The sequence below is a fragment of the Crinia signifera genome, chromosome 3 (assembly GCF_055691185.1).
Source record: "Crinia signifera chromosome 3, ASM5569118v1, whole genome shotgun sequence".
Taxonomy (NCBI): Eukaryota; Metazoa; Chordata; class Amphibia; order Anura; family Myobatrachidae; genus Crinia; species Crinia signifera.
This window is the reverse complement of record NC_139219.1, coordinates 262,575,920-262,588,244: the sequence shown is the minus strand read 5'-3', so window position 1 is coordinate 262,588,244 and position 12,325 is coordinate 262,575,920. Positions and strand designations below refer to the sequence as shown.

Genomic DNA, 12,325 nt, shown 5'->3' with positions numbered 1-12,325 from the left:
CATAGAAGCCAATGGGCTTCTACCGCAACCCTCCGCCGACCCACCGCCGCCCCGCACGGACCCCCGCCGCCCCGCATCGCCCCCTCCCCCCTCACCTGTGTCTGGGCAGCACAGAGCTGTGCTGACCGGACCTGTGACCTCCTCCCTGCACTGATCCTCTTCCGGGTGCATGGAGGAGGAGAGCCTGGCGCAGCAGCAGCAGCGCCGGGTGTGTGAGGGAGGGGGGAGCCGCCGGGACCTGCTGGGACCCGGCGACTCTCACCGCAAAGGACAGCTCTTAACGCAAGAGCTGTCCTTTGCTATAATTATCGCATATGTTACAACATATGCGATAATTATAATTGCGATGGGCGGCGAAGGGGGGGCGGAGATTCTTAGAGATTCTCACCCATTGTCACTCTTAAAACTATCTCTTATCGTAATATTCTCCCTAAGGTCCTATACTTATTGCAAGCCTTACCTTTATTCATCCTAACTTCTTTTTTTAGGCATTTAGGGCATGGTGGGACATTTTGTTTGGGCACTGTCTAGACCTCAGATATCCCGACATTTAATTTGCAGCCGAGCTAAGGCTGGCCTTCATCTAATGCATTTTCTCATATATTACCATTCTGTCCATCTAGCCAAAATTGTTAAGATATCAAAAACACCAATTGTGAGACAATGGGCCCCTGTTGTGAATGCTGGGACACCTGCCCTATCCAATCTTCTTGCATGGATTACCAAATGTCCTAATTTCATACACCACACAATGTGGCCGACACTTCAGTATTGGGAAAAATAAAAAAATCTCCCCTTCTTCAGCCCCAGAGTTTCACTTCCCATGCCTCTAATACCGTGTTCTCACTGCCAGTGAGAAATACACAGATTTTACACGGCACTAAAATGCCGGGGACTGCAGGAACTGAGCCTCGTTCTCACTGCAAGGCAAATTCCCGGGTGAAAAAGTTCTACCCGGTAATTTGCCTTTTAACATGGGTTTTTATACAGTGAGAACGGGTCAACCTGTGTCAGCATACCCGGATCTCAAACACAGGTAAAAAGAAGGGTTTTACCCGTGTATGAGAGCCGGGTATGCGACCCGTTCATACTGCAAAAAAACCCGTGTTAAAAGGCAAATTTCTGGGTAGACCCGAGAATTTGCCTGCAGTGAGAACGGGGTATTATGCACAACCCTGACTTTCCCCCAGGCATGTTAACACCAGGCTCCTCCTGTTGGTCATCTGTAGGATTATTACACCTACATCATTTAGTTACAGACTGTGGTTTGCAATCATTTGTTGATCTCCAGCAGGAGTGTCATCTTCTGCCACATTTGTTCTGGTACTACCTCCAAGGTCGTCACCTCTCTTAATGCGGATATTCCCAGGTGAACTCTAATTAAATTGTAATCCTTCTGTATGGTTATATTCCTCAGAAGCATTACATTTCCTATTTATACTGACTATGCCTGGATAGGCTGACTACTAATTTACCCTCATACAGTATGTGTTGACTAAGCAGGGAGAGATGGGACAGGATCTGACGGAAGCCCAATGAGACGGCATTTCTTCCTATACTTTTGTAAATTAGTCACCACTACACATCTGGTGGATCTATCCCATCCTGACTAACGTTTGGTGGCCCATTTGAGAGTTATCCTGCTTGGGCACCGGCCTGGCATTACCAGACACGCCTGATTTCGGTTATTTAATTTGATTGATGTACAGTACCTATCTTGGTATATTAAAAAAATATATATGTTTTCGGACACTTGACGAATGCTGCAAAAATGACTAATGCATATTATTGGAGAACCTCAAACTATCCTCCTATCTCTTGGTGGTTCCAGAAGATTGACCAGTGTACTGTATGCTGATGGAAGACCTACTCTCTCTCATGAGACTCCCCTTTTTATCTATCTGATTTGGCTGGCTAGCTAGCTTTTAAAGAAACTCCTGCATAAAGCTGCCATGTTGCCTCCTCTCATTAACATAGATGACCACCCTCCTGTCTTCCTTCACCCTTCTCCTTCTATTTCCTCTTCTTTTTTCTTTTCCTTCTTAAAATCTAGCTATCAGTACCATATTTTATCCACATGTTTGTTGAACTGTTTTTAGCTTAATAAACACAGATTGAACAAAAGAATGTAAACTTTGTCCTTTTATTTTTGTTTTACACATTTATACCTACAAGCCATGCAATGTATTTAGTGGTTTATGGAAATAATTATGATGTGAAATTTTTGCACAATAAAATTACAACACTGCAGCCCACTAAACGTGTTGGAGGAACACCATCTCCTGTAGGAATAACATGTAGAAACAGTGAATAGTTTGGCGCAAGTGTTGCAAAAAGATGTTCCACTCCGATAACCTTTAAAGGTTACAATGGTATACACAATATATTTAAAAATAAACATACAATAAATCAAAAAAATATTATAATAGAAATTACATGGGCCACAGCATGATACCCGGTACAATATAATGACAAGCAATCACAGTACAAAAAATATACCCCATAGAAACATAGAAACACCCTATGTAGGTGCTGCGGTGGGCTATCCTTATGTGAAGTCTGCTGCACCACCGCAGATGGCTAAGGGGGTGAGGTCCCGGATGAAGAGCAAATGCGTCCAATCCATCTAGTGGATAAAGTGTCCAAGTGCATCCAAAGTGCCTCTTTATAAAGTGCTTGGATGTGATTAGCAGCTAATCTCCTTTCTCAGGCTGCATACATTATTTTACTTCTATCCCCATATTTATACCCATCTTAATGGGTTCTAATTAATTGAAATTTTGTGATTTACTGTATGTTTATTTTTTAATAAATTGTGTACACCCAGGGCCGGTGCAAGGCACTGGAGCGCTCCAGGCGGGGGGCACTCCAGCGCCCCGGCGCTCACTGACTCCAGGGGGTCGTGATGCAGCCGCTACGCGCACGCGCGCGCGGGGGGGTGATGTGGCAGGAGATGCGGCCGTAGCGTCACGCTCAAGGGGGGGGGATGTTGGAGGGAGATGTGGGCTCCAGGGGCGAGGGTAGAATTACTCACCATGCTCTGGTTTCTCTTCAGAACGCACAAATCTTTCGCCTATTTCGAAATACTATACAGGGTCTCTCTCCTCTCCACCTGATCATAAGGGGCAGTAACTGGCTCTGCATCACAATTGAAGAGCATGAGAGATGGTCAGAGCTGAAGCGGCTGAGCCATCAGTTGATATTTTGCCGAGGCAATTGATATTCGAAGTAATTTGGTACTATAGATAAATCGATATCTTGCTGAGGATATCAAATCTCAGAGTGCGACTAGAAATTTTGTTGCACATCAAGACAAGCGATTGGTACAGCTTGTCTCTCAATGTATGTTTGTCTATGTCTTGTCTCAATGTTATATGTGAATTCTGATTTCTGATGGACAGTCAATTGAATATGCATCAAACGACTGATTGTAAATCAATTATTGCTCCCAGTATTTTAGTGTAAGAAGCCTATTAAAAGTTATGTTTTAATGTAATAATCATATCGAATATTGTACAATAAAGAGTGCGCCCAAAAAGGCACATTTGTCTTTTGGTCTGCTTCTTGCAGACAACCCCCCTTCACTCAGTTACTCACCATGCTCCCAGGTGCTTTCCTCCTGGCTCCTGCTCTCCTCTGCGCCATGGGACCCTTCCTGTTCCTGCTGCTCCTTCTGGCTCCTGTAGCTCATTACCGCCCTCCGGCGCCCTAGGCAAATGCCTAAAGCTGCCTAGTGGTGGCGCCAGCCCTGTGTACACCATTTTAACCTTTAAAGGTTATTGGAGTGGAACATCTTTTTACAACACTTGTGCCAAACTATTCACTGTTTTTACATGTATTTAGCTGTTTCCAGAACTACTAAAGGCAATGAAGGTGGTCATCTCTAGACACCAGCCTTGAAAGACACCAGCCCCTACTGATTTACAGTGCAACCAATCTGGTCTAGAGCCAATAGTATGGGGAAAGATGAAAATCGCAAAGCAACATTCTAGGAGAAAGGTCATTGGGTGATGCGAGTGAATGAGGTGGGACCATCTTGCCCTAGGGCCTTAGGATTAAGCTATGCCTCTGATGTAGAGGTGGAGGCAACACTTCCTCACTTTGTATGGCTAAATAAAGTTGTTTTTTTACCTATGAAGCGGGTGACTGCTGTTTCACAATGCCAATGCTGTGCTGGGAATGTGTAGCTTCGCTACGACAGACAAGTGCCACCCTCCCTTTCTCCGAAACAGGAGATCCTAAGCTCACCTCCTGAATCTTAAGACAATATGCAGCGGAGGCTGCATATTTTTTTTTTGCATTAAAGTTTTTATTGAAAGAGGTGTACATAAAAAAACATAGGTAACATATCAACCGATGCAGTTGGGCTTTGTATATGAGAGTTCTTAACAGAGTCTTTACTAGACATAATAGTTGAATACTTGTTAAGTATAGGTGCAATAACCTTTAAATATTAAAGACACAGGGCCGGATTAACAATGGGGCTGATGGAGCTACAGCTCCAGGCCCATTCTCCAAATAGGCCCATTCTGTAGCTGAGGGCCAGAGCTTTCCAACGAGCCCAGCCCCGTGTCGGTAGCCCCCCGGGAACCGGAGATACCGACAGGCAAACCTGGAACGTTTTCCCCATAGGATAACATGGGACCCGCTAATTCCGACCTCCACCCGGTTCCAACAGCTGCCAGTTCCCCCTCCGGCATCACAGAAGCTTGAGGTTGATCTCAGTCGAACCCAAATCGCTGGGCCTTCAATCTGATACCTGGTCCATATGGGTTCATTGGTTCTAGAGATATTGCGGGTAAACCGATTTTTTTTCATTTCTGAAATGTAATTTCATGGCTGTTCATGTTGTTTGACATATTTCTCTGGAACCAAATGGCCCAGTTTCACGGGACCAAAATCATTTGAAGCCTACATGTAAATCGGTCAGTTGGTTCTGAAGATGTAGCTGGTTGTTTAAAGGGGGGCGGGGTTTTTTTTCTCTCCCCCTCACACAAAAAAAAGCAGGGACTAGGCTGGTGTAAAATGGTCCAGTCCGGGAATGTCCCTGCATGATCTTGGGGCCATATTCCCCGGGTAAATCCCTGCATTTTCTGGTGTGAAAGGGGTATTATTTCAAATAGCCGGGACATGCAGTGCTCTTAATACAGCCAGGCAGCCCCCTGCTCTCTGCCCAGCTGCCAATGGCTGTCATTTCTGCCCGGCGGCGGCTATCCCCCAGTTACCGCAAGCATGTATTATTGTGCATAATAGGCCATTGATACCGCAAGCATGTATTTTCCCTTGGCAATGAGCATGTCATCCCACATGGCAATGAGCATGGAACCCCTGGCAATAAGCATGGAACCCCTGGCAATGAACATGTTGGTAAGCAACACTTAAGTAGCATCATTTTTCATAGGCATTATGGTGTTTGGCATAATACGTAATGGAGAATATGGTGTTTGGCTTAACATGTAATGGGCATTATGGTGTAAATTTTTAATGCGCGCCTTCAGCGGGCAATGCCCCTATTTATGAAGCATAGTGTGCATTATTGCTCAATCTGTTTGGTATAATAATGTGTATTTTGGCTCAATCCATGTGGCAAAATGTGTGTTTTGCCTTAATCTGTGTGGCATAACGTGAATTTTGACTCAATCTGTGTGCCATAGTGTGAATTTTGGCTCAGTCAGTGTGAATTTTGGCTCATTCCATGTGGCACAATGTGTAAGAGGCAAGTACAGTATAAGGGGGTTACTATTGTGTTGCATGATTTGTATAAGTGGTATATGGTGTGGTAAATTTAGGTAGCCACATAAAAGGTGTTGAAATGTTGTCTACCAAGTTTCGGCTTTCAGTATTTTTTTTTATGACTGGAATGCTGCCTCACCCTGCAAGTATCTTAGAACATCGGTATCCTGCATGTGCACCTTTGGAGGGCACCCGCCAATATATCTCCCTGCATTTTTCTTATGCCAGCCCCCTGCCTTTTCCAGGCATATATAATTAGTTGAAAGTATTTACACAAATACAGACACACCCATGAGCAGGCCACCCAAACAGAACACTGGTCACGCCCCCCACATTATTAGGTGCTGACCACAACCCCTATTATTGTGCAAAATAGGCCATTGATAATTTTCAGCTCCAGGCCCATTTAGACCTTAATCTGTCTCTGTAAAGACATATTCAAATTTTAATCACAACTGTAAAAGGAAAGGGTCTAAGACGAGTCGCCAGACCAGTCAGGATAAGGGGGAAATGGGTAAGAAGGTATGAGAGAAGGGGTCTGAGTGTAAAGGAGGGGGGGAATGGGAATTGCCCGGGGGAGCGTTTATATGTTAATAGTTTAGTTCAGCACAATTTTAATAAAAACATTTTTTATTTTTGGTAACAAACTTTTGGCTTAGGGGTGCCCTGAAAAATATTCTGATACTCTAGGGTGCCGTGATTCAAAAAAGTTTGGGAACCACTGGACTACACAATTCATTTTGCATTGTCGAGTGGTTGGGCTATGTCTGAGAACATGTAATAAGAAATTCTGCTGGTGAACACACAGGATTTCATAGCCATAGATGGACAAAGGTGATTATTCTCCGGAACTTTGTGGAATATTTTGCGATCTTCTCATATTGATATTGTTGCCACTAAATATGGCTAAGTGACTTCTGGTTGACACCAGACATGGCCTGATATATCATTCTTCTCAACAGATATGCGTTTTGTTTTTTTGACCTGGTTTCCAATAGTTTGCCAAGATATGGTTGATTTGTTTTCTTAACTTTACACCAGATAAACCAAACAGAAACTATCTGGCATCTAATGTATGGTATACTGATGTGTACTGTGTAGCTCTATTTTGTAGTCTGTTTTAAAAATGTAAGACTGGGCTGTCGGCATCATTGTATATTGGTCAGCACTGGTCACAGTGCAGTATATGAAATTTAAATGTACATATACAGTATATGAGAGAGTGGTAGTTCATTGGACAAAAGTTCTTGGAAAATGAGAGAGTTCACATGGGTATACAAAGACTGATGAACGGTGACAGAAACGCAGTGTATGTGCAGAATGGACAACGTTAGACAGGTGGATGCAGGATGATGTTTTTGTTATCTCTTTTTTTTTTTGGGTAGTGACCCTCAAATAGCCAACAGAAGGGAAGAATGTAATAACACACCCACGTCTTATGGTGTTGTCCTGATATACTTTCATACATTTGTATTACAAGTAACTATTTCATATGAAGGTTTCTGCAATGTTATGGTCTCTTAGCTCTGTTCATAGGATCTAGTCATCAAATTGATTACTTGTACTGTACTATTGTTGACAGAGTGATCTGCTTTCAGGCAAATCATGTGATTCAAGGATCTACAGGAGTCTCGGTAACCTCCGGAGGGTAGAAGACGATCATGTCAATAAAGTATCAAGAGAAAGACAGGAACCCGAAAATGCTCATGTCAGGTCACACTTCTGCACTGTCATTTAGTGTATCCTCAATACCTTGTACTATAATAAAACGCACAGAATGTATTTTGTATGTCGCAGGAACAGTCCAGTTTCATTTTGAGTATTGCAAGTAATATATATAATCTGGGCACAGAATGATGGGGGAGCTTTCCATCTTACCCTCCTACAGTTGGAACAGTCAGGCTATGCACCCAGAGATAACAATGAGATTTTGCTTCTATTACTAAGGGTAGAGATTGTGCTTATTTCATGGCCTTTCTGTGTTTGGAAGGATTGTGAATATCAGTGCTGCTCCATGTGCATACAAACATGCGGTGGCCATAGTGGCACAGTGTGCAGAAATATTATACATAAAGCAATATACAGTAGAAATATATTGACATTGATATAAAACCAGCTGCAATATTCACTTGTATTCATTAGAAAATGAATAGGGTTAGTTGAGAAGTATATTGAGATATATGTAACGTATACTGTATGTTTTAACTACTGAGGAGGAGATATTAATGTAATACTAGGTCACACTTGATGTAAGTGGACAGCTCTGAATGTGATACTACTGTAGGTCATAATTGGTGGAGGAGAAGCTCTGGTTGTGATACACAATCAGTGCTGCAGAATTAGATTGTAAGTCACACTAGGTCATACACATAGGCGTGCGCACAGGGGGTGCCAGGGGTGCACAGGCACCTCCTAATGATGGGCACCCCCTGACAATTGCAGCGAGAGCCGACATCAGGGGGAGCGGAGCAAGCTCGGCTGCAGTGTGTGTGACAGACGTGGCAGAGCCGGGCTGCTGCAGCAGGATACAGTACAATCTGTATCTAGTGAGGCCCCTGGCTGCCTCTAGGGGGAGCTGACGTACACAGCTTCGCTGCCTGGGTGAGGAGGGACTGAGGACTTCCTGCCTGCTGCAGGTCTGCTCTGCTCTGCTTACCGGGACTCAGGAGGTGCTGGAACAGGGGGGTTTGTATATCATCTGGCAATCTATGGCTTTGTTTTATTGGGAAGGGGGGGGGGGGGGGGTATAAAAAGTTGTTTTTATATTTGTCTTTAATGATGCTGCCTGTTTTTTATTGTTATGCCAAAAGGGTGTGTGTGTGTGTATGTATCAGATTTTTGTATGTATACTGCATGTGTGTGTGCATAGAGGGGCTGTGTATATGTATGCTGTGTGTGTGTGTGTGTGGGAGGGGGCTCTGTGTATACTACAGTACATCTATATGTGTGTGCGTATGTATGATATGTTTGTGTGTGTGCATACAGGGGGTGTATGTGTGTGTATGTGTGTGTATATATGTGTGTATATATATATATATATATATATATATATATATATATATATATATATATATATATATATATATATATATTTTCTTATGCAGGGTCCGGCACTCCTCATTCAAACGTGCGTCTATTTTGCCCAGGTGCCCATCCGGAGAGAAAGTACTTTCCACCATATACACTGCAAATAAGGATGTCACTCCGGGTCTTTCTTTGTGCAAAAAAAGTTTTTTTATTGCTGCCTACGGCGTTTCGGGACTAGCCCGTCGTGTATGTCCTGAAGACGGGCTAGTCCTGAAACGCCGTAGGCAGTGGTAAAGCACCTTTTTTTGCACAAAGAAAGACCCGGAGTGACATCCTTATTTGCAGTGTGTATATATATATATATATATATATATATATATATATATATATATATATATAAAAGCATACTGTAGGGGGCTGTGTATATGTATACTATGTGTGTGGGGGTTCTGTATGTATATACCTGTGTCCTGCGTGTGCATAGGGGGCTGTGTATATGTATACTATGTGCGGGGGGGGGGGACGGACGACTCTGTATGTGTATACTATGAGTGTGTATGTGTTGGCTGTTTGTATGTATACTATGTGTGTGTATCAGCTGTGCGTATGTATACTGTGTCCTACTTGCCTACAGTCTCAGAATGGATGGGAGGCTCATAAAAATTACAGTGTGTGGCATAACGTGTAATGGGCATTATGGAATGTGGTATACTATGTAATGGCTGTGTGATGTGTAATATGCATTACGGTGTAAATTTTTGGCGCGCACCGTCCCTATTATGCGAAGATTTGTCAAGTCCTGACATAATGTGGAATGGGCATAACTGTGAGATGGCATTACTGTGTGTGGCATGTGTGATGGGCATTATTGTGTGTGGCATTATGTCTAATGGGCGTTACAGTGTGTGGCATTATGTATAATAATACGCAATGATGAACACGCCCAGTAGGCGTGATGGACACGCCCCTCCAATGGTGCACCCCCTAAGAAAATGGGCTGCGCACGCCTATGGTCATACATGGTGGTGGAGTGATTCTGGTTGATGGAAGCTCTGAATGTAATACAAAGGCATTCTTAGTAGAGGTGGAGGTCTGATTGTAATTCTAGGTAATGCATGGTGAAAGGGAGCTATGAATGTGATACTGGGTCATGCTTGGTGGAGCTGGAGGTGTGACTGTGATACTAGGTTATGTTTGGTGTAGGCGGAGGCCTGAATGCACTAATAGGTCATGATTAGTGGAGCTCTGAATGTAATACTAGGTTGTGCTTGGTGTAGGTGGAGCTCTGGATGTTATAGTACAGTAGGCCATGCTTGGTGGAGGTCTAAATCTGATACTACAGTAGGTCATGCTTGGTGGAGGTGGAGGCGGAGGCCTGATTGTAGTACTACTGTAGGTCATGCTTAGTGTAAGTCTTATTTTAATACTAGGTCATGCTTGGTGGAGGTCTGAATGTGATACTACAGTAGGTCATGCTTGGTGGAAGTCTGAATGTGATACTACAGTAGGTCATGCTTGGTGTAGGTAGAGGCCTGATTGTAGTACTGTAGGTCATGCTTAGTGGAGGTCTGAATGTTATACTAGGTCATGCTTGGTGGAGGTGGAGATCTGAATGTGATACTACAGTAGGTCATGCTTGGTGTAGGTGGAGGTCTGAATGTGATACTCCTATAGACCATTTATTTACTGTAGGTCCATTAGGTCTGTGCCACCTGTCTATGTTTGGAGCTGTAAAAATAGGTGTCATTTACTGTAGGATCGCTTGAATAATATTTGAACCATAATCGTATTTGTAACAACTGCCCTCCCTCTATAAGTTACATTAGAGGATAATACAAGGGTAAAACACGTGACAGTTCTTCAGGTATAAATGTAGCAATAAAAATATGGACTGTAAATGACAACAATTCTAATGCTTATATACAGTTCATGTGTGAGTTATACTGTACACGTCTATAGTTAGCTGACCCCGGTAGATGCCGGATAGTGGAGATGTACAGGTTGCAGCTACAATCTGATGCATGACATGTGTACAGTATTCCGCTTCTGCAGTTTACTTTCTGTCTAGCGCCAGCTTCTCCTAATATCTGTCTCTGCAATTTCCACTTCAGTGTTGAGGAAGAAATCGGTTTTCTTTTTGTTTTTATATGTATGTTCTCTCATATAAATTAATTGATTTCATTGACTGGAACAAATAATTATATTTCCCCCTGAGATTGCCTGTCCCTAAGCCGCACATACTTGCTGTAATGAGCCCATAGATCGTAACTGTTAAGTGTGAAAAATCTATGCAGTTATTTTGTGCGCTGTCCAGACGGCTTAATTAATGATTAACATATCTGCAGAGAGAAAACTGGATACCATATTAATGCTATCAGCGAGCCAATCAGCTTTAACTATGATATTGAACTTTAAATGATGTGACGTGACTGGTTCAGTATGCTCTTTCTGTGCTAATGGTGGCCATTTACTGTCTTTGGAGCACATCAGTGAGCCTTCGGTAATGAGTTTGCTGAGCGTGACAATTCATTTAATGTAGCTCTGGCGATATTGTTTCAATATTGATGGAGAAAATGCATTTACCTGTGTGTAGCACGATTGTGATTCCTGCTGTGAGCTGGGGGTGGTGTGTGAGTTAACAGCTGGTGGAGAAGATTACAAATTACAGGTCTGCCAGGCACTAAAGCTTTGCTCTGTAAGGATGACAGCTCTGAAATAGCCTTTCACCATTGCTGCTTTTATTATGTGAGGACATAATGAATAAAACATGGCACGTGTCAAGATTTAACCTTCAAATATCTGCTCTGTAGGTTGAAGCCGTAGTGATTGCACAATCTGTTAGCAATATATAAATAAGGACAGTGTGGCATTCAGCAACATATGGAGGCTGCAGAAACAAGTCATTTGACAGAGTAGACATAATGCTATTTTTCCCTATGTGCACCTGTCTTCTTGTTCTGTCCGTATGTATACTTTACTAAGGCTTCTAATGGAAGGAAGACATTGAAGGACACTCACTGTATGGAGCCCAACAGGAGACAGTTGTGATATAATTCCATATCTGTGTCTAGTGTGAAGTAGGTTATATTCTGTCACAGTATAGGAATTTACATATATGTAGGATATGTTACCTACATATGCACAGACATTCTATATTTTCACACAGGATGAGGTTGTACCTTAAGTCTTCAAATAAAATGGCTTGCGGCATGAAGCCACCCCCTACACTGTGTAGACATTTTATTTGTTCATTTCAAGTATTTGAAGCTTACATCTTATATCTTTGTTAATACGTTGGTATTTCATTTATTGTTTAATATTCAAATACAGTATGTCATGTTACAACGTTATATCATGTCGGCAATAAGATTAGTTGCCACATAGGGCCTGATTCAGTCCCGATAGCACAGCTGTGATTTCACAGCACGTGGGATTATCGAACAGCCCCGTATGCCCATAGTATGCTGTATGCAAGCCGTCCGTGTAAAGGCAGCCAGCGATGGCTAGCCATCGCTGGCTGCTCGTAGGGCGATTGACACCCTGCAGCCGTTTGGGGGCAGAAACC

At 43.0% G+C, this 12,325-nt stretch overlaps 1 protein-coding gene across 2 annotated transcripts in view; it reads left to right on the top strand.

Moving 5' to 3' along the window:
- Positions 1-8,774, top strand: part of LOC146064466 (guanylate cyclase soluble subunit beta-2-like) — a 90,663-nt gene extending 81,889 nt beyond the window's left edge. The window contains exon 16 of one of the 2 annotated variants that reach the window (XM_083177985.1): positions 7,332-8,774. In XM_083177985.1, the coding sequence (XP_083034111.1) occupies positions 7,332-7,471 (140 nt within the window). In that variant the 3' untranslated portion in view covers positions 7,472-8,774. Of the gene's footprint in view, positions 1-7,315 lie in introns of both variants that reach the window. The other variant, XM_083177986.1, reaches the window with a different exon arrangement.
- The last annotated feature ends 3,551 nt before the right edge of the window (positions 8,775-12,325 follow it).